Genomic DNA, 22,816 nt, shown 5'->3' with positions numbered 1-22,816 from the left:
CGGTAGTAGAAACACCATATCTGAATCCCATGCAATTCTAGCAACATCATATTCTCAAAACATCTCAAAACGTAACGAAACTTACGTCCTTGTGTAGCTCAAGTCGAGAGAAGCTCAAAACTGAAGTCGGATTTGAATTCTGATAGACGGATTTCTCACAATCGCGAGTTTAAAAGGCGTAAGGATTTTCTCTCCAAAACCTCGACCTTATTCTGATTTTTCTGAGAAATAACGTGTCAATCATTTATATATATATTGCATGCAAACTTTGAAACGTGGCATCATTTTTCAGCAACCACGCATGACCGCGGGTGCGGTAGTGCAAGGAGCGCGGGTGCGCTCATGCTTCGGCATTATCCTCATTTTCTGAAATTCTCCACTGCGGGTGCGGTACATCTTAGACCGCGGGTGCGGTACCACCACCGTGGGTGCGGTCTTGTTCTTACCGCGGGTGCGGTGTCGCCTCGAATAAAATTTGCCAACTTTCTGTCCATACACCGCGGGTGCGGTCTTGGTTGCACCGCGGCTGCGGTGATGCTTCGACCTTTCTTGCAAAAATCCACAATTGCATGACCGCGGGTGCACTCCTGTTCTGGGCGCGGGTGCGGTCTTGCAAACCCTATTTTCTCATGTATTTTCTTCCCTCATTGCATGTCATGCGTTTTCATATCTTCCGAGTCTCACGTTAATAACGATTAATAATCTTGGTTTATCAATTCTATACTTCTTGGGCATTACATATTTCTTGGGATACGTCTAATAGAAAAATTTGTATTTGTAGAAAGTCAATTTTCAAAAGATAATTTATAACTAAAATAAAGTTGATCAACCACACAAAATTTAGCCGTTTCTTCCCTAAATTTAGTTTCGAAAAAATTTAAAAGTTGAAATTTGTTACCCTATTGAGAAGATAATTTCGGAATTTGATTATTAGAACAATCAATACAAATTTTCACATGATAATTTTTCTCGACGTTCCACTTTAAAGTTTCACAACCACCTCTTTTTTGAAATTTATAACTTTTTGAACAATATTTGCATTTGACTTGCAAATAACCGGAGGGAAGCGTCGACTTTTTCGAAATGTTTGGTGAAGATATCGGATATGGGGTAAGGCACTGCTTGAGTTTTAATTTTAGGCATCGTCAGATTGGTCATACTTTCTCGAATTTGATAATGATGTGTTTGTTGAACCTCTTGTTCTCGTTCTTGATATTCTTTATCGGAAAAATCAAGATCATAGTCATCGACATTGAATGAAAGAAAATCGTTATGATCGAACTCGGGTGACATGATTCCCTTTTCCTTTTTTTTTTGCACTCATACGACTTGATCTGGATCTGACCATTTGTATAAATATGAAATTGAAGTAATTATGTAAATAAATATGTCAATTATTGAAACTTGATATTTTGAGGATAAAGAAAGAATTGAAAATCAGAAATTCAGAAAACAATTTGTGAAAAAATGAATATGATGGACGGTATTTATAAGGGAAAAATTGGACCCAAAAAAAGCAACGACAGACCAACTGTTCCGGGTCGGTGGACCGTTGCACAACGACCACGTCATCGATCAAAGGCCACAAAATCATGGTCGTTGAGTTCAAAGTCAATAAAAAATAATTAATTATCAAACAATCGACCCGTAGAGTCGACAACCGGTCACTAAACTAAATCGTGACCGTTGATTTTCAACAACACTGTTAATTTAAAATAATAAAACCTAAAAAAGTCTAACCCGTCAAGTCGAACCCGTCTAGCCCAACGGATACTGTAATTGAACATCATGAAGACAGTTCAGATCAAGGTATCCGGTCGCAGTTTCATTATCAAACCCGTCTACCTAGACCAGATGCAAAGGAAACGACAAACGGTCCCTTAACCACCAATAATAGTCAAGGATCCTTCCTTAATCTTATCAGCATCCGCCGCAACCAGGTCACCGCCATGGATAACGACCAAGAGCTGGAAGACCTCGAACTATTTCAAAAGAACGTCGCTGATCTGTTTTCCGGCCTTTTCGCCTCCACGGAAGAACCTTCGTCAGCCAAGTCTGATGTAGAAACCACAGACTCACCTATGACTGAAAGAGATAATTACATCCCGCCGCCGCCTCTCCTCTCTATTTCTTGGTTCTGAAACCTTCTTGACGCGCTCCTCTGCTGCCAGGCTGAATTCAAGCGGTTCTTATATCAGGTCATGACCCGATTCAGTTCACCCGGCCTCCGCTGGATCGCTTGATTCCTGATATCCTAGAACGATCGATCAAAGCGCTCGATGTTTGCAACACTGTCACTCACGGCGTGGAGCTTGTTCGCCATTGTCAGAAACTGGCGCAAATTGCGGTGACAGCCTTGCAGCAGAATCCGATCGACGAAGGACAGGTGAGGCGTGCACGAAAGGCGCTAATTGCTTTGTTGGCATCAATTGTTTTCGACGTCAAGGAGAATTCCAACGGAAACGTTCATGGAAAATCGGCAGAACGATCATGGTCATTCGGCCGCCGAGGCGGAGGTGGAGGTTCAACCATGAATAACAAGGATCAGAATGGGAGGAACTTAAGCTCCTTCTCCTGGTCTGTGGCTAAGTCTTGGTCATCCGCAAAACAGATTCAGGCCATGTCAGCCAACCTCTCCGCCCCTCGGGGCGGTGAACCGGTTTGGCTCTCCCGATTTACATCATCAGCACGATCCTTGTGTTCGTGATGTGAGCTTTGGTGGCAGCCATTCCTTGTCAAGAACGAACCGGGTTGGCTACACATTTACCTCTTCCAAAACAGTTGGCATGGGCGCAACCCCTGATTTCTCTGCAAGAAAAAATCGGCGAGGAATGGAAGAAAAAGGAGAAGAAAGGGAATGTCGCATTGTTGGAGGAGGTACACAGAATGGAGAAGCTGGCGGAGTCCCTGGTTGAGTTTACTGATTCTTTCGTTTTTCCGATGGAGGAGGAGAAGGCTATGGCGGCGGCGGCACATGTGAAAGAGCTGGCGGAGATATGCGAGAAGATGGAGGAAGGGCTGGGGCCGCTGCGGCAGCAAGTGAGAGAAGTGTTTCATAGGATTGTGAGGAGTAGAGCAGAAGTTCTCGATGTTCTTGATCCAGTTAATAAATTACCCACACCAGTTCCATATTGATGCATATTAGTGTGTTACAAGTAATTTCACATAGGGGTGTATTGCTTTTAGACATTTATGAAGTTAAAGCGCAGAGGTATTAAATCTAGATTTTTATATACTCTGTAAAAGCTTAGCGGTATTCAATATAAACTTTTGTAGAATTTTAAAAAGTCACATGATATTCAAACTTGACTTTTAAAAAATTTACAAAAGTCTATAAGTATTCAAAATATCAATAGACTTTTAATGACTCCATGAAATTCTATTAAATACAATAATTAAAGCCTAAGATACTAAAGATCTCTTTTTTATTATATAATACAAACTATTTCTGTAAAGAAATTTAATTGATTAATAACAAACAGTGTATCACGAGTATTCAACTATTGTAGGCAAAAATTTGTGTGAGATGGTCTCACGGATCTTATTTTGTGAGACGAATCATCAATGAAAAAATATTACTTTTTATGCTAAGAGTATTAATTTTTATTGTGAATATCGGTAGGGTTGACCAGTCTCACAAATAAAGATTCGTGAGACCGCCTCACAAAAAACATACTCATTCTTGTATTATATTTTTTTGTCTGTAGATATTTTATTTGCTTTAAATAAATATTTTCTTTTCTTTTATTATTTTTAAGTAAGTCAATTTTAGTTCTTTTTTTATTTTGTGTTTTTAGCGGCCATAAATTTTGAATATGAGTTTGATATTTTAGCAAAATAAATTGGCGACTTGAACTGCTTCCTGCTCGAAACAAGGACCATGTGCAACTAGGGATGTAAACGATCCAAACCAAACCAAACCAAACCAAACAAAACAGTATCAGGCTTGAGCTTAGTTTGTTTAAAACTATTTGAGGCTCAAGCTCGAGCTCGATTCGAGCTTCTATTATCAGACTCGAGCTTGGTTTGTATTGAAATTACTGAGCTCGTTAAAAGCTCGAGCTCGGCTCGTTAAAAGCTCGTTTAGCATGTTAATCAATTCAGACTCGAGCTTGATTCATTAATAGCTCGTTTAACATGTTTAACAAGCCTGGCTTGAGCTCGTCTCGTTTTCGAGCTCGATAAGCATAGAATTGAGCTCGAGTTTGAGTTTGAATCGAGCTTGTTAAAAATTAAATATATCTATAAACTAATTTTAAATCAGACATAAAAATGTAAATTCATTCATAAATAACCAAAACGAGACAAAAAAGAGGAAAAAAAACATAAATAAGTATATTATTGAACATTCCAAAATCATTTTCTGAGCAACCTAAACGACCCGAGCTAGAGCTCGAGCTCGCGAGCCTATTATCAAACATGTTTGCGAGCTCACGAGCCGAATATCCTTAGGTTTGAGTTTGATTTGATTAAATTTTCGAGCTCAAAATCGAGCTTGGGCTGGGTTTGATATGATTAACAAACAAACTCAAACGAGCTTTTTATCGAACCGAGCTTCGAATAGCTCGCAAACCGTTTGGTTCATTTACATCCCTATGTGCAACAGCCAACAGGTAGAATAAATGCCTTCCGAGATCTTACGTTTAAACTAGTGTCACTTGCATGCGTTGTGTGAACATATTAAAAAAAAACCCTTTTAATGTTAAATAAAATATTATTTTTAAACTTATAATTTTTTCTTAGTTAGGAAATGATTAACTATTCAAAAGTTTAGTTAGGAGTGATATGATTATTAAATATTCAAAATTTCATATAAAGATAAAAAATATATATAGTAATTTCAAAATTTTTAAAAGTAGATGAGATAACTATATTATATCCTAGAGATCTTTTTACTACGGAATTTGATAATCAACTTATTTTTTCTGTGCTATGTATCATAAAATCGTGAATATAAATATAACATACTAATTGATAATGAGCTTATTTTTACTATATTTTGTAAATTTGTAGGAAACTATTAATTATATAAATTTTAAGAGTATGTCTCTTGTGAGACGGTCTCACGAATCTTTATCTGTGAGACGGGTCAATCCTACCGATATTCACAATAAAAAATATTATTCTTAGCATAAAAAATAATATTTTTTATGGATGACCCAAATCAGATATACGTCTCATAAAATACGAGTCCATGAGACAATCTCACACAAGTTTTTGCCAAATTTTAATACTTTTATGTTCATTAAAACTAGAAATTTATTCATTTAATATTAAATTTATTTTAATTCTACTTCTTTTATTTATTGTTTGGCTTAAAATAATTATAATTATAATAAAACTAAAAAGCGTATGCTTAAGCTCGTACTAATTTCGTTTAAACTTAAAAACTTGAAACTTGACCTCCATGGTTGAACATGTTTCGCGTGTTTTAAAACCTTATCTTTAGTAAAGACAATTGCATTACTTGGCCAGGCAATACACCATCAGCTTGCATCTCATAAAGCAAGTACTCGCTAGCTAAGAGTTGGGGAGTTTTAAATGTCAATATTATTTTTTAGCTCTAGATCAACAGATAGGATTAATGTAATTGAAATGTTTAGTTTGGATCTTGTTGTTGATTTACATTAAAATGGAAAGAAACCAGAATAGAAAAGAATGGAAGGAACCAAGAATTCAGCGCACCTGATTGCGAACGGCCAACGGTGGCTTCTGTCCATCGTGTTACTCTGGGTTATAACCATTTTTTTAGTGGTTAACTATGGTGGCCTTATCAAGTTTGAAGAAATTCAAGGTATTCGGTGTTGTTTTGATCAAGTGTGCACTTTAGAAACAACACTATTCGGAATTCATTGTATCTTAAAAGAACATTTGCTTGATCCGAGTGCAACAACTTGGTGGGAGCAAATAATTTCTTCAGGAAAGAGAGTGCACGGGCCTTGGATTCATTTTCATATTTATTGAAGGATTTACGGAGTTCCCTGACAGCAACAGTTTACAAGAAGCAGATTCGAAGAATCCCACCAACAATCTTAAGAAACTATCTTGCTGTCGGTGGCATCTCAAGGAAACTCTCTTTGTAACTTTGCTGTGGATTTTGTCAAGCGAAAGGTTTGATGGAGTGAACTTCCGACGTTGGAAAAATAAGTTGCATTTTCTACTCACTTCACAAAATGTGGTATATATTCTTACCATACCGAAACTGGTGGAAGCAGAAAATGAAACCGTGGCACAAACAAGAGAGAGACAAAAAATGGGATCAAGATGACTATGTGTGCAAGGGCATATTTGCAATGCAATACCCGATGCTTTGTTCGACCAATACTAAAACAAGGAAGCCACAATGGAAATTTGGGACTGTTAAGATTGGAACTTGGACTTAACTCAATCCCAAAAGCTAGTTCAAGGGGGGAGGATTATCCAATCCATATATACCACTCAAAAGTTATTTATCCAACCGATGTGGGACAATTAACACACCCCTCTCACGCCCAGGAATGAACATCTGGAGCGTGGAGTTTACAGATGACCCAATTATGGGCAGAACGGGTGGCCTAATTATAGGCAGTCCAACACATAACGGTGGAACCCGGGCTCTGATACCATGTTAAGATTGGAACTTGGACCTAACTCAACCCCAAAAGCTAGCTCAAGGGAGGAGGATTGTCCAATCCCATATCTACCACTCAAAGGTTATTTATGCAACCGATGTGGGACAATTAACAGGGACTCACTAGAAGCAAAGTATCAATATGAAGATGTTACAACTAAGAAATTTATGGTTACCAAATTTTTCCCATTCCTCATGGTCGACACTAGAAAAATTATTGAGCAATTCCATGAAGTTATACACATTAATAATCAAATTCACAAAATGAAATGCATATGGATGAGTCTATTGTTGTGTCTTTGGTAAATGACAAACTTACTAATTAATCAAATATTATAAAAATAATCGCAAGCACAAAACAGAAGACTTGTCTCTAGAAGAATTGGCTAGCCATCTTCGTATCGAGGAAGAATTTCGTTCTAACGTTTGAGAGGAACAATCCTGTAAGGTGCTTATGGTGGAGGAAGTAAAAAATGTGTTGAATATTTATATGTGTAACTCATCTAAAAACAGAAAGAGGAAAGTCGATGACAAGAAACGGAACTCCAGGAACCACAAAAGAAAAGGCATTTGCCATATATAATTGTGGTAAACCAGAGAAGTCCAAAAGAGAATGTTGTATCCTGATGAAACAAAACCAGGCTGGAAGGCCTTAGTATGTGGCTATGATCATAGAGGCATGTTTGGTTGAGGATTTCCAAGATTGGTGGATTGATAGCGCTGCTACGAAACAAATTTGTACAAACCAGAACCAATTCTCTACCTATTCGCTTGTAGTAGAAGAGATAATTATCTATATGGGAACAACTCTACTGCACCAGTCAAAAGAATTGGCACTATCAAATTGGAGTTCACTTCCTGAAAGACACTTACGTTGAGTACTAATGTGTATCATATTCCTGAAGTTAGGAGGAACCTTGTTTGTAGAAGCATGCTTAGCAAGTGTGGCTTCAAAATTGTCGTTGAAGCACTTAATTTGTCCGAGGAAGTGCTTGGTTCATGTAATGGAATGGTTAGAAAAAAATCTAAGCTTGAATGGATTTATTAAAGGAAATCCTTTGGAATACTTAGTTACGTGGGTAATCTTTATAACATCCACCTATGTGAATATAGGAGAAGGTGTCGTCTACGGTGTAGTTTGGCTAACTACATGAATATTCATGAAAACCAACTAGTAAGACACAAGGACAATTCACGTGTCGCAAATATAAATACTAAGGATAAGATAAAGTTTATCCGTGAGATCTCTCCGGTTAGTCGTATAAGGTCGCTAGTTCAAAGCTGGTCTACCAGTCACCTTATATAGAATTTAAGAGGTTTTCACCATGTAAAAGGTTCAAGATCCGTTGAATACCTTTATTTATGCATAAGGCTCGCAGATTTGTGATTGAGAATTTTCAAAATTCATTTTTATGAAAATGGTGGAAGGTGGAAGGTTGTTGGGGATTTCCATAAAAATGGAAAGCAACCAGAACGGAAAAATATGGAAGGAACCAGGTTTGAAGGACCTGACAAGAAGGAACCATGAACTCAGCGCAACTGGTCACAAACAGTTGCATCTGTTTACCATGTTTCTTCAGGTTATAACCATTTTTGGGTGGTTAACTATTGTCTCCTTTCAATGTTTTGGGCTCTTTTGATGTTTGGGCAAATGAGTATTAGTCGAAAGACATGTCCTTTCATAGAGAATGAGCCAAAGACTATAAATAATGAATCATTCAACATTTCCAAATATATTGAAAAATTTGCACAAAGTTCCCCTCCATTTTCTGTAAAGAAAAACTGTTTTATCTTAAAATACATGTTTGAATATTGTTATACTGCAGAAACAATATAAAACATTTGATTATCAGGTTCGAAATTCAAGGTATTCGTGGTTGTTTTCAAGCGTACACTTTAGAAACGACATTATTAGGAATCCGTTGTATCTTGTAGGAACATTTGTTTAGTTTGAGTGCATCATCGTGGTGAGAGCAAATAATTTCTCAAGGAAAGCAAGTGGATGGGCTTTGGATTCGTTTTCAGATTTACTGAAAGATTTATGAAGTTCCCGACAGCAGCAGCAAGTTCACATAAGCAAATTCGAAGAATCCCACCAGAAAATTGTTGGCATGCTTCATTTAATGTAATTGGTTGGTCATGTTTGAAGTTATCGTTGATACAATTACCTATACAAGGAGTCATAGGTATGAAGAAATATATATATCAGTTTCTGGTTAATTTTTATTCCTTTACTTCCTGTTCCAGAACTTTTCTATGAACTTTTTTATACTCACTGATTTAAATTTTTTCCCAAGTCCCAGCTTTCAGTCATTAAATGTTAATTGGTACCCTACAATTAAGTTGTCCTAGCCAACGGTCGATAGCCATCCAACTGAGCCATTGGTTCTCATGATTTAATGGTTTGTTTTGTTCAATCTTATTTGAGTTTTTTTTTTTATTAACCCTAGGATTTAGAGGTCGTTAAAAAAGGTCAAATACTATTTTTTTTTTAATTTTTTAGTTAATGGGTTCGCTTTCAAAAACCGATATATATAGTACAATTATACTATTAAATAAATACATTTTGAGTCAGACTTTTAGCGTTAAATATTATGATCTTTTGTTATGATAGATTGTATACTTTTATAGCGTCAAATATCATGATCTTTGAAGCATTGGGGACAATCGTAACCAAAAATGATATCATTCATACAAAAGTAGTGTCTTTTTCACCTTGACAAACACGGATACTATTTACAAATCAAAACTTGGAATCTGATCAATCGAAGCTCCTGGAGCTCGACCTTGATAAAGAATCCTGTCAATCATGCTTCTATAAGGATCTTCATGTCTTTTCTTTAGCAGGTAGGACAAGTTTGTTTCGACTTCTGACTTTATTTGAAAGTACAGTTCTCTAGCTTTCTGTCTGTCCTTCAACAACTCGTATCTTCCCTTGATTTGAATTGGCTTCCCAAAGAGGTAGTACAGCCGGCCAGCCGGAATCTTCGGCAGAAGTGCCGGAAGATGTAGAGGTTGGTTTCCAACCTCTCCGGCCATTCCATCCCTATGATTAGATTACATGAATATAGTTTCTAACAGTTTATGCGAGGACAAAATATGAGTTCCTGATAAATCTGGAAAGTTTCATCTCTAACTCCCAAAAAGTTATATTTAAATACCGGAGTAGGTTTATCCAAAAAATTTCCAAGCTTTTGAAGGTATTAATGCGTTTACAGTAATAAAAACATGCATTCCTTTAGTAAAACACATACCACCTTGTTAATGAGGAGCATTTTCGTGTACTCGCGAGAAGGCAATTACTATTTATCAGTATAAACTGGTTACCTCACATTAAAGGACGCGTAGCGTTGATTATCTCTTCTTATTTTGTCACCCAAAAACGGTACTTTCATCATGTCATCATAGTCCAAAACTACCTGCAAGCAGCAGCAGTTAATAATGTAACTGCGAGCAACAAAATCGCAACAATCATAATTTAGTAATCAAAATTTCACAGTATATAGGCCAATTAAATTAAATGCTATCCAATCATGATTCACAGATGCTAGTTGCATGTATTCTCAATTACTCATGAGCTCCACACCATTAAACCAATAAATGACACTTCTTACCTTGGCTATGTCATCTTCACCAATGCCTCCAAACGGCACAATTGTAGCCCCGAATCTTGCAGCCATCCTCACAAATTCTGGCTCCTCGGGCCAAAATAATTTATACTCTTCACCCTTCAGAACACAAGAAAAAATGTTATCTTTGAAACATGTTGAACTGAAGAGATTCAAAAACAGAGTGTCTAAACAACATATCCATTGACTAGAACCCAACTTAAAAGGCTAGTTCCATATTAGGCGTTACTATACTTTAAATCAAGTATCCATCCACAATATCTCTAGGAAGTAAACGTAGGGTTAAGAAAATCAGCAACCCCTTGAAAAATAAACCACCACTCAATGGCTTTCAATGCGGATACATTATATGCTCCAACCTATAGACGAGAATAAGTCACACTATCAAGGAAGACCCAAAAAAAGTCATTTTTATGTAGTTGTGTCGATTCCAAACGACAACACCAATAATATGATCTAAGATCCAATGAAAAGTACGCTAACTTATTTGGAAAATCTCAAATACCATTATTATATTCCCTATTATTTGTAAAGTTGATGTAGGACTTGTAGCACAAACCTTACGGTGTAAAGCCTCACGAGCACCACCAGGATAAAGAAGGACATGAGATTTCATCCCCAACAGCTTGAAAAGATTACTTGGACTTACACACAAGGCACCATATAACCTAACAAAATCACACACTGAGAATTCCTTGGTTTCACCTTCAAGAAGATGCGAGAACAGCGTGGGGTGTGCGATCCCACGAACCATGATTCCCCTCTCCCGCAGAAACTCTGTGATTAATGGGAAGATTTCTAATCCCATCAGCATGTGATATCCAACTAACAATACCGGGCCTTGTGTAGGAACCCCAGATAGGCCTCTCACTATCGTTCCATCTTCCATTGTTGATAGCATGACAGGACTTGTGTAGCTGTGATACCATCTAATAGAATTTGCAATTTCCAAGAAATTAAATAAGGAGCTTAAGAATTATTTTATGCAAAAGTCTTTTCGCAACTTGTTCTTATCCGTAATTTTCATTTCAAAATGGTGTTTTGATCCATATATATTATATGATAAACTAATAACAAATACATGTATGAATATTATGAAAAACAAAGTGGTACGGTATTCAGGAACTGAAAACATGAAAAATCCTTTAGCATAATATAATAGATTGGGTCAAAAAAATTGTTTGGAGAATATTACAAGGATCACTAAAACCAAAAATACCACAATGAAGAACTAAAATTGTAGATCCTAAAACTCAATTTTCAAGAAAAATTTATAGTTAAATTACCTATAATTCTCAAGTAGTTGCCTAAACTCTGAAAGACTTGGAGGTAGAAAATCCACGACAAGATCATGATTCTTTGCGCGGCGGTAGGTGCCGGTACCTTTTATAATTGTCAATAGATTAAATCCATTCTCCTGCATAATTAGATGTATGTAAATAATAGTAGTAAAAGGAGTTAAAAAATTTCATCACCTACCATTAATATGTTGTGCCTGTTGTCTTTAAAGCATCGTATTTCGCAATTTTGTATTGATCTCAAAATCCTCCAAGCTTCTTCTCCACTAGGAAGCATATCATCCTTTCCACTAAGATTCCAATGCAGCATATAACTTTTAGTCTCAACAATGTTCGTAAGATGTGCTTCTTTAATTGCACGTGTGGTGTAGAGAGAGGGTAGCTAGCAAGAACGATCTCCTCCTCTCTCTTAAAATTCTCCACTGACATCTATCTACGTGTGTGTGAGTGTGTGTAATATGCAAACCATAATTATCCATCACCTTCCCTCAACTATTCCTAACTTTGGCCTCCACTGCTACTTCACAATTTTCTAAAATTTATAACTGAAGATCATGTAGAATTTAAATTCGATAAAAATTTTGCGATTGAATTGATACCATACAAACATGTCATAATGATATAGATGACTGTTGAGAATTTTCCTTTTAAAAAACATTATACTTAATAATCTATTAAAAAACATCAAGATGTGAAGAGACCTAGCAAGAACAAGTACTTGTGCTGTAATGGCACGAAGACGAGAGTTAGCATAAGCTGCTGCTTGTTTGAGCTGCTTCAATCTCCAAATAAGGGTTTCTTTAGGCAGGACCTCAGCCAAATCCTATCAATTTGCAAGAAAGAGAAATTTTCAGTATACAAAATAAAGGAAATCTCCGTGTTCTAAAAATAGATTTTTTAAGTGGGTATGTGTATAACAAATATCCACTCTAAAATAATTAACTCAATTACTAATCTCAAACAAAACGTTTACTTAAATTTGATCAACTTAGGGAAGAATATATAGGTTCAAACCTTACAAGAAGGCCCTTTAAGGCCAATGGCTGAAACCTAAGAAAGGATGGGTAAAATTTACTAGAAATGGCTTCAAAGGCCATGCAAGAGAATCAAAATATGGGGATCACTAGAGATAGTTCAGAAACCTTCATGCTTACTACAAGTTTCTTGTGTTCTTTACCTCTTTATTTATTTCAGGTCTTGCAGCCGCTGGTCATCATTCCCAGTTGAACGAGCATTTCTGCTTTTAGCGCCACCTTCTTCATATTCGATCCATTGCAGAAGCTGTGTTGGGACTAAGGTACTTGGAATATCAGAAGCTATAATGATACCTAATTGGTGTAGGGTCCCATATCCAGCTTGTGCTTGGTAAATAGTCCCAGAGATGACAGGGTTGATGTTTTCTGCAAAGGTCTGCTAAACACTGAAAAACTCTTACAGGTTGTTATTGTTTCCAACAACCAAAAAAACTCTTACAGGTTGTTTCACCAGACATAGTTGACTATATATTGCAGTTCTCAATCTTGGAATCTTTGACCAATAAATTTGTTTGGAAATGGATCATTTAGCACTAGGATACAGTTTGTAAATTTTAAAAAAAAAAATCATCATGGATTTTTCTTTCACAAATACTGTCTAAATCTGTGGCAACTTATTCGCTCATCTAAGGATGTAAATGCTATCTATATCCCGTGCTGGTCTAATTTACTTTCTCCTATCATTTCTTTCTTTTGTTAGAGGTTCCCAGCGATTTCAGTCAGTGATATCCTAAAAGCAGGGAATTCAACTAGCAACTAAATGTCAATATTGCTAGAATGAGGAATCGATGGACCATCTCTTCTTCTCTAGAAAGATTGCTACTTAGGTATGAACGCATTCGCTCATTTTTTTCGGGGTTTTCTCACTTTGAATTTGATAGGTTGGAGGCTTGGCGAGAGCTGGCAGCAAAGGGGGCATTTTAAGGAGATTATCCATTTCCTTATTGTTTGGTTCCTTCGGGTGGCTCGCAACAACTCCAAGCATCAACAAGATATCAAGTGCTCTGCTTCTAGGACCATTCGCGCTATGCCATCCCATATCTCTCAATGTGCTGAAGTGGGAATGAACAAATCTGAACATTGAAGAGGATTCTCTCTACTGCAAAAGCTTGGGGAATCTAACTAGCTGTGGAATGACTTATGCGGGTGACTGTGGTTAGATAGGTTAAACCTTATTCCGCCCCCTTTAGACTTAATATGGAAGACTGCTCTCATGGAAATCCAGGCTAATCTTCTGTCGGTGCTATCCTTCATGATCATGAAGGAACTTTATTTGGGTATTTTATGATTTCAATGGAGTCGGCTCCAATCTTAGGGCAGAATTTATGGCTATAATGATGGGATTGGACCTTTTCCAGCAATATCATTGCTTCCCTTTATACCTTGATTCAGACTTGCTCGTTTCACTGTTCATCAATTTATCTGACCACTTGGTTTGGGAATTAAATCAAAATGTAAATAGAATTCGAACAATTCTCCTACTACATCGAGTCTATCTTACTCAAAAAAATTTCAGGGAGAGACTCCATTGCACATGACTTGGAAATATGCATCCTTCGAAGAAAGATGGTTTCGTCTTTACTCAGACGATATGATTCCAGATTATCAAAGGTCTTGCTTGATCAAATAATGTGCCAACGGTAACATATTTCTTCCAGGATCAGTTCGTAATTCCTTTGTAATAGTTGGTTGTTACCCTTAGAGCCCTAAGTAACTTTGGTTTTGTGTTTCATGTTTCAGTTATTGGACGTTTTTGACGTAGTCCCCTTCCTATGTACATTTTTTTCCTAACTTCAATAAGATGACTTTACCTCTAAAAAATTGGGAACGGAGTTTATTTAAGCAAACAGGCAAAGTAAACAACATAGTGGCAGACTTAAATTATATTTATTGGAGCCTCTACCAATTCAATGGCAATATTTCATTCAGTCTGAATTTTGTTCAAATTACAAGTATTTTAAGAGAGGAAACGAGATTGTAGATGCTATGGCCAATGCCGGTTGCTCTTCTCAAACTTCTTCTCGTTTGGAGGGAGGGAGAAATAGTGTCCTAAGAGGCAGACTTAAGCTGATAAATTAGAGCTTTCTGATTTAAAATTCGTTTAAATTTGTTTTACATTAATTTGAATAGTACCACATATTATTATACGGCTTGCCCTTCATAACCTGGTTTGTAGGACGCTGGTCGGGGTACTTAACCCCACCACATAATTGGTGGTTTTATTACATAATAAAAAAAAGATAAAAGAAGAAGAAGAAGAAGAAGAAGAAGAAGAAGAAGAAGAATGTACTCACATGAAGACACATGCGCACAGTATCGAGGTTACTGACCAACTGTTTAAAAAATTGCATAGGATGCAGCATTGGATTATTGATATCAACTGACACCATCTTCATTGGATCAACTACTTCATAAAAAGCGTAAGAAGGAAAATTTGAGCAGTTTAAAATCTTTAGATGAAGAACCAAATGTGCAACCATATATCCAATGCATATTGAATCAATAATTGATATCTATGATTTAATAGAGACTTCTAGGGTGTAATCGAATCGTATAAATAGAGCCAAATACTATTCATATCTTCATATTCGAACTCAAATATTAGAGTCAACTCAAAGCCAAGCTATATACTCGAAGTATGAACTGTTTGGGCTAAAGTATGATTTGAATTTGAGTTTCAAGTCAAGTTTAATACCTTAGACACCAAGTTTCATTGCCTAACTCTACTAGATAAAGGCTCGAATTTGCACTCAAACTTGTGATCTCGTTTGACTTTAGATATATTTGCAATACGAATGCTCCAATCCTTCTTTGATTTTAGTATATACTTGAAATACAAATTTTGCTAGAAAATATGTTCATGCTATGTATAAATTCGATGATTTTGAAAATAAAAAATAAAAAAAATCACTCAATCCTGCTCAATTTGTTTGCAAACTTCTGGGTTCTGTGGCACATTCAAGGATTGAAATCAGACTAACAAACGAATACATACCCAAAATCAATCCTAGAAGATAAGGAACTGCAGCGTGAAGTTCATCAGACAATGTCTCCAATAAATGTAGCAAAAGAGGAAGTCGCGACCTGTCAAATGAAGTAGCTAAAAGAAATGATAGTATACATCAGTTAAATATGCCCCACTATTAACCACAGATCAAGCTTAAAGGCACAAGGCATACCCGGGTTAGCTAGTATTAGTACAAGGTCTATCTGAGGATTACGCGCCGCCACGGCAAGAGCCAAGCACCCACCGAAAGAATCTCCGACTATATAAATGGGTTTGTTTGGAGATACAGAATGCTCGTACTTTAAAGCTTCTTCCACCCATTCCAACAACTCTGACATTTAATCAAACAGCTCGTTCTTAATGTGGAACCATGGTGAAAAACGGATTTAAAAAATTAATGGGCAAGAAAGGAAACGAGTTCTTTCAAAAACAAAATCGTAAACAATTGCAAAAATTTAACATGAAAATGGTTGAATTTGCAGTTAATCTCTCCTCTTGGTTCCGTGGGCTAATAGAGAATTGAGACCTTGAAACGGTGTTCGGTCCTGAACTGGGATATGCATGCATCGAACGTGAAAGACCCTGTAGACAAGAAGAAATTAACATTTAATATTATTAAATTAACTTATTTTACCTTAAACTTTTTTAAAAAAAAAAATCATAAAATCTATCAAGTATCTTATAAAACTTAAGCATCAGACAAAAATTTATATGAGACGGTTTCACGGGTCGTATTTTGTGAGACAGATATCTATTTGGGTCATTCATGAAAAAATATTACATTTTATGCTACAAGTATTACTTTTTATTGTGAATATGGATAGGGTTGACCCGTCTCACAGATAAAGATTCGTGAGACCGTGTCACAAAAGACCTACTCTAAGCATTATTGTAAAAATAATAATTCAAACACCTTCTAAAAAAACCGAAACAAATAATCGTGAAAGATTTATAAAACCTCATAAAAATGATGAAAATTAGCCCATAATATTAACAAAAGACCTACTTTCCAAGAGAGATGTGATGCATGATAAGGCCAAGTCCAACGCCATCAATTCCTGCACCAAAAATGCATATAAGACACAACAATAACTATTTTGTAACTGTCCTCGTTTTTTTCTCGAAACTAATTTAAAATTCTATATATAGTCGAAACGAGCCTGAACTTCACTTAATTACCGGGCAAGAAAAAAAGAAGAGGTGAATGTTTCAAAGGAGGTCCACATGACAAAGGTGTGAACCATCTTGGTGGCCCTCCATCATGCCTAATCAACTCTTTAGCAAAATCAAAATAATCCTTCATACTTTGAGTTCCAAATCCATCATCCCATAAAGCCTCCAACTTCTCATCATTTTTCAAATCCTTTTCCCCCTCATTAATTCCTTCTGAATATAAATTTCTTTTGCTTTTTCCTAAATCCAAAGAAGCCCTTTTACTCTCCTCCTTAACTCCAGAACACATCCCATTTGTCTGAGAAAATGATTTCTTGAAGTCCAAACAATGGACAGGGAATCTTGAGTGGATAATATTGTTTGGTGTCCCCAAAACTTTGACAGTTGAAGCCATGGCTGGCATAAAAAAGTCCTTGGAAAATTTCAAGAAAACTTTGAACTATGTTATAGTATAGTTAATTTAAAAGTTTTAAAAGAAATTAATGCTCCCATTTTCATGTGGAAATACTTCAAGAAACATAAACGGACACACCAAAAACTGAAAAGAATTCGAGGAAACAACGTAAAACCAATCGAAAGCTTGCAAAACTTTACTCAGAAATAGAAGAAGAAAACCAAATGGTTTTCATGAGCCATTAAGAAATATTATATGAAAAAGAGTGCATCGCATGGGAAATACTTTATCATGGAGTTTTACTAAAATATTCTGTTAACAAATTTTTAAATCTATATTATATGAGAAAATAAGGTAGATAAGTCGACAGTCTCAATTAAATTTATGGTAAATTCTTATGCCAAGGTGATGTTTGATTTGATGGGAAATTTAAAATAACTTAATGTATCTATCACATACAAAATTCGTAAGAGAGTCTAATATATATGAGTAGGTCTCTTGTGATACGGTCTCACGAATTTTTATCTGTGAGACGGTCCAACCCAACCGATATTCACAATAAAAAGTAATACTCTTATAATAAAAAATTAATATTTTTTCATGAATGACCTAAATAAGAGATCTGTCTCACAAAATAGACCAGTGAGACCGTTTCACACAAGTTTTTGCCAATATATATAATATTTTATTGGATAAATCTAAACTTAATCGGTAGGTCTTTAATTTCTTGTCTAGTTAATGTTACTATATTATGATCTTGTTCTTTGTACAAGCTACCTGCCTAGAAATTATTAATAATACAACCAATCTTGATCTGTTCTTGATATTTTAATTATTTTATTCCAGGTGAAGGAGGAGCAGGTGCAGATATATATATATATATATATTATATTAATCGAATGGGCATAAAAAAGATTTATTTTCATTGTGTAGCTACAACTATATATAATGTGTCTATTTAAAATTGAATCGTCGGTGGATTTCGAGATTTGGGCAGTATAATTAATTAATTAAGGCATAGTTTGGTACATAGGATAAGGGAGGGATTAATAAATAATCCTCCTTATCTCATGTTTGGTACATTTTTAAAAAGCTCATGATAATATCATGGGCCCTTGATAAATAATATTTTAGAATGATAAATTGTCACTTCTATTTGGTGTGATAATTTTAGTCTAATGATAAAATACACTACAAATGACTTAACTACCCTCAATTCATAAATGATTTTTAGAAATCTATGCTAGTAGGTAGAAATTAAAATCAAATAAATATTTTTATTTATTTTTATATATTATAAAATATGATAATTATATAAATGAATTCGAGATAATTATATAAATAATTTTTATAAATCTCTATAAAATTATTAGTATTACTCGATTAACCTTAAAAATTGATATTTGACTTGACTCACAAAATCAAGAGCTCAATTATCATATTTTATAATATATAAAATTAGGTAAAAATAAATAAATCATGCAAGTACATTAACAGATAAAAAATATGACTCAAGCAACAACTTTGAAATTATAAAATTTATTATGATAAGGTTAATTTTGTCATTACAATCTAATATATAAATTTAATCACTCTTATTAAAATCATACCAAACATTAAATATCATATCTTACATCTTATTTATCCTTAACTTATCCTTATATTATATATCACATGTTTATCCTATCATGTGTACCAAACTATGCCTAAGTGTCCTAAAAACTTTAAAATCGAAATTTATATACACTTGATGTTATAAATGAGTAATAACTGGTTCTTCCCAAGTGTCGTTGCTGTGAGTCTGCTGTCTCTTCTGAATTTGAGGTGCCCAAAAAGAGGGATAACAAAGATTATATAAGAGTATTGAGGGTGTTTGACATGCAATGCTCACTGGCCCGATGTGCTTAGCAGGGAGGTTGGCCCCTACCCCATCAGAAAGACTTTAAGATAGCCCAGCTCACTTTATTATTTTGGCGATAGTTGGGATATTTGGGATACTAACTGTGGTCAAACTTCATTTTTAGAAAATGATCATCTCCAAGTGTATTTAAATGTTTTCAAATACACATGACAAGGTTAATTTTTTTAAAAAAAAAAAATTTGACCAAACTTATTTTGCGAACTACCATCATCTTGGCGATTAGCAAGCATAATTGTAAGGTCTCCTCTAGTTGCTATAAATACGAGTTTTGTTAGAGGTATAAGCGATTCAACATATTTTTTGTTCTTTGAGCTCTTAATTCTCAACTATCGGCACCTGGCTTGAGTGTCGAATGGGATACGTCGGAGCTCAACTTTGGTCTCTTTTTTAACTTTCTTGTTCTTGTTCTCAAGTGTTTCTCGGGTCGTTTTGTAGTAGGTTAGTTGTGTTCTGTGATGTCAATCAAAGCATGATAAACGTCATAATTGAAAGAAACTCTCACTTTTCAAATTTATAAAAAAAATATATCAAAAACTCCATATACAAATGCTAATGATAGTGATTGGCCGCAACCTCAGTTGTGTTCCTAGCATACTCTTAATTACAGACAGCAACCTCACAATCCGCATAATGTTTATATTTGATCTTCAATATGTTATATTTATAGGCTTCAACAAAGATATATACCTTAAAGACAAGAATATGACCGTTTGGGAAGTTTTTGTACTGTTTCTGATATTGAAACGATAATTTCCGCCTTGCTGGTCATTTTTCAAGAGCCCAACTGATTTTTTATTTTTTGTTCAGTTTTGCTCCTCTGCTCAACTAAACGAGCTCAACTGAACATTCTCAACTTAGTCTGCTCAACTAAACCAAACTGATGAGGTTTGCTGAAATCAGCAAGGCTGATTTCAGTCTGTACATAACTCGTAACATTATCGTCATTTATCAGTATTGTACACTCGGATTTAGACTTTGACTTGTGAATATAATTTGTAGATCATCGTCTTAGCTTCGTAACGCATAATAAATCATTTCATCTAGATAACCGAGCCAAAATACTGTAACTGATCATGCTCAACTTATTGTTGTTTTTGTGCAATCAGCTTGGTCTTGAAACCATCAGTTTGACTAGATAACATCTGATTTAGTCCAACTAACCTGAAATACAACTTGTCCCAAATTGAATTTTCTGTTAATTTTATTGGCGGCTAGTCATTCAGATCACCGAACTGTGAGATATCATCAAAATACTGAAACTAGCCAGATTTTGAGTTTGGCTAAATTCAATTTTCAGCTTTCATTTTGAGATATCAACTTCACAATTGGGTAAATATGTTAGAAACACAATAAAAAAAATTTATCATCAAAACCAAGATTATTAGAGTTTCTAAACCCAACAATATCTCTTTTTTTATTGTCGCAAAACTTAGATAACTGTTATTTCAACTAACATATTTCTCCATTTTTTGTTTGAATCACAAAACCATATTTTCAAAATAATTTAAGCATAAATTTTCTCCCTCTCAATATTTAAAATGAGTTCTCTCCTTATATCACTGAAAATTTGAAATTTATAAAAATAGAGGGATGACTAACCAAATTTCTTTGTATCCTATTTTCTGCTGGAGCAATTATGGTCTGATTAAATAAATAAATTATTGTACCTCAGGAATTACTAGGTTACAAATTTTACACCATTGCAATCCTTTACAATTCTAGTTTGCAACGCAAAAAATGGTTTGTCATTTCGAAGCTCGAGTAAGGAGTTAAGCCATTTTTCCCACGATCGCTGCAAGATATCTGAAAATTATTATGCATATATATGTTAGAAAAATATGAAAATTGAATTTTAAATATCAAAATCTGTTTCAAATGCTATTTCAAGAACAACCGGCTCTGATACCAATTGATAAGATTGATTGGGGGATAATCATTAAGTTACAATAGCTTTGTTCTTGAAATATTGGATTCCGATAAATTAAATCAAGTTTAGTATTCAAACCAAGCGGAAGACACTCAAAATTATCCTTCGTATAAACCAATTAAACATTTTGGTAAAGCATTTAAAAGATATGCAAGTTGAATGTGTAAAATATTTTTGGTTGAAGTATTTTATCAAATACTTGATATGCAATATTTTGGTATTTGAAAAACTCATAAATACTTCAAAAATCCATCTTTAAATTAGTAGAAACAATTAAATACAATAAATAAATAGACGCGAATTTTCATATGGATGTTCGAAGATTAACAACTCCTATGTCACCCCTTATTTCCTTTGGGAATGATCACTAGAAAACTTTAATTTATACAATTCCTTGTGCAAACTCATTTCAACTAAGAACTTATCTCTTGTATAATTGAAATTTCAAGCACACTCTTGATTGTAGGCCGCAACCTCGCAATCCACATAATTTTTAATATCTTTTATTCGAATACTACAAACACAATTTTTAATGTCATTGTGTGAAGACTCACTCAACTAGACTTAAAAGCTTAACTCTCATGTATATGTATGAGTGATTGTGTGTGAGGATTTATTCCATTACAGTGTATCTATCTCTCAAATGTATCCTCACATATTGGGTTTGCTCTCATTCTAGCTCATTTCTTCATCTACGTTGCTCATGCTTTGAATCTCCTTCCAAATCTTGTATTTGATTTTCAATATGTTGTATTTATAAACTCCCACAATGATATATACGTTAGACATAAGAATATGATCATTTGGAAAGTTTTTATTGTTTCAGATATTGAAACGATAATTTCCGCCTTGTTAGCCACTTTTCCTGAGCCCAGCTGATTTTGATGTTTTTGTTTATTTTTGATCGTCTGCTCAACTGAACCAATGTGATGAGGTATACTTGCTGATTTGAGTATGTGCAGTACTCGTTTTGTCATCATCATTTATTAGCATTTTAAACTCTGGTTCAGAATTTGACTTGTAAATATGATTTGTAGATTATCGCCTTAGCTTCGTAACGCATATTGAATTGTTTTCACTTGGATAAACGAGCTGATCTGGCTAACCAAAATATCACAACTACTCATGCTCAATTGATTGATGTTTTTGTGCAATCCGTTTGGTCTTGCAACCATCAATTTGCCTAGATAACATCTGATTTAGCCCAACTGACGTGAAATAAAACTTTCCCAAATTCGTTTGCGGTCTAGTAATTCGGATCATCGAACTGTGAGATATCATCAAAACACTAAAGCCATCAAGATTTTCAGTTTGACTAAATTCGAGTTTCGGCTTCGATCTTGAGTAAGCAACTTCACACTTGAGTAAATATTTTAGAAAGACAATTAAAAAAATTCTATAATCAAAATCAAGATTGTTAGAGTTTTTAAACCAAACAGATAGCCTTTAAAACTAAAATCTAATTTAATCAAGAGTGTAATTTAACAAGAAAACAAAACAATCTAATATTGAATAAATAAAGATAGGATAAATGAAACAAACCTAAAGATATTAATAAATGAATATATATTGAGAAATATACCAATCCCTATTTGCATCATTCTCCCGGGGTCGGAAGGATTCAGCCTCTAATCTAGAGGGTCGTCGAGATCCTTAATAAGAAATGTAAACTGGAAAAAAGTGGTGAGGCTAACAATCAAGGCTGGAGTGATATAACCTTCGAAAATTTCTATTGCACTTAACTATACAAGATCCAGAGGAGGGTCCATGTTGTCAAATTCATGTTGGATCTTGTTAGACCAATGGAGACACGATGGTCAATT

At 35.0% G+C, this 22,816-nt stretch overlaps 1 protein-coding gene, 1 long non-coding RNA gene and 1 pseudogene across 3 annotated transcripts; 2 read left to right on the top strand and 1 right to left on the bottom strand.

The window, feature by feature from the left end:
• The first annotated feature begins 1,083 nt into the window (after positions 1-1,083).
• On the top strand, positions 1,084-3,194 carry LOC140811279 (protein ROH1A-like; annotated as a pseudogene).
• Positions 3,195-9,194: 6,000 nt separating this feature from the next.
• LOC140811802 (uncharacterized) lies at positions 9,195-14,855 on the top strand. The gene is made up of 3 exons (XR_012113537.1): positions 9,195-9,279; positions 9,311-9,457; positions 12,732-14,855. It is a non-coding gene; the product is annotated as an uncharacterized lncRNA (long non-coding RNA).
• On the bottom strand, positions 9,249-17,420 carry LOC140811801 (phytyl ester synthase 1, chloroplastic-like). Of its 2 annotated transcripts, none has more exons than XM_073169872.1 (13): positions 16,758-17,420; positions 16,585-16,636; positions 16,105-16,160; positions 15,751-15,909; positions 15,567-15,671; positions 14,866-14,978; positions 12,239-12,360; positions 11,719-11,827; positions 11,526-11,656; positions 10,799-11,168; positions 10,225-10,338; positions 9,938-10,029; positions 9,249-9,656 (listed from the first exon to the last, which is right to left on the bottom strand). In XM_073169872.1, exons 1-13 carry the CDS (start codon positions 17,152-17,154, stop codon positions 9,347-9,349), a joined length of 2,130 nt encoding a protein of 709 aa, XP_073025973.1. In that variant the 5' UTR covers positions 17,155-17,420; the 3' UTR covers positions 9,249-9,346. The 2 variants fall into 2 exon arrangements, with proteins under 2 accessions (XP_073025973.1, XP_073025974.1); XM_073169873.1 differs by having other exon boundaries at positions 14,866-14,975.
• Between the last annotated feature and the right edge of the window lie 5,396 nt (positions 17,421-22,816).

Source organism: Primulina eburnea, chromosome 14 (genome assembly GCF_022965805.1).
Source record: "Primulina eburnea isolate SZY01 chromosome 14, ASM2296580v1, whole genome shotgun sequence".
Taxonomy (NCBI): Eukaryota; Viridiplantae; Streptophyta; class Magnoliopsida; order Lamiales; family Gesneriaceae; genus Primulina; species Primulina eburnea.
This window is presented reverse-complemented; position numbering and strand designations above follow the sequence as displayed.

Coding starts and splice junctions, on each gene's coding strand:
- LOC140811801 (XM_073169872.1), bottom strand. CDS start 17,154: ATGCCAGCCATGGCTTCAACTGTCAAAGTTTTGGGGACACCAAACAAT. Junction 16,161..16,584: donor CATCACATCTCTCTTGGAAA/GTAGGTCTTTTG, acceptor TCTTGTCTACAG/GGTCTTTCACGTTCGATGCA. Junction 11,828..12,238: donor CAAGTACTTGTTCTTGCTAG/GTCTCTTCACAT, acceptor TTGGAATCTTAG/TGGAAAGGATGATATGCTTC.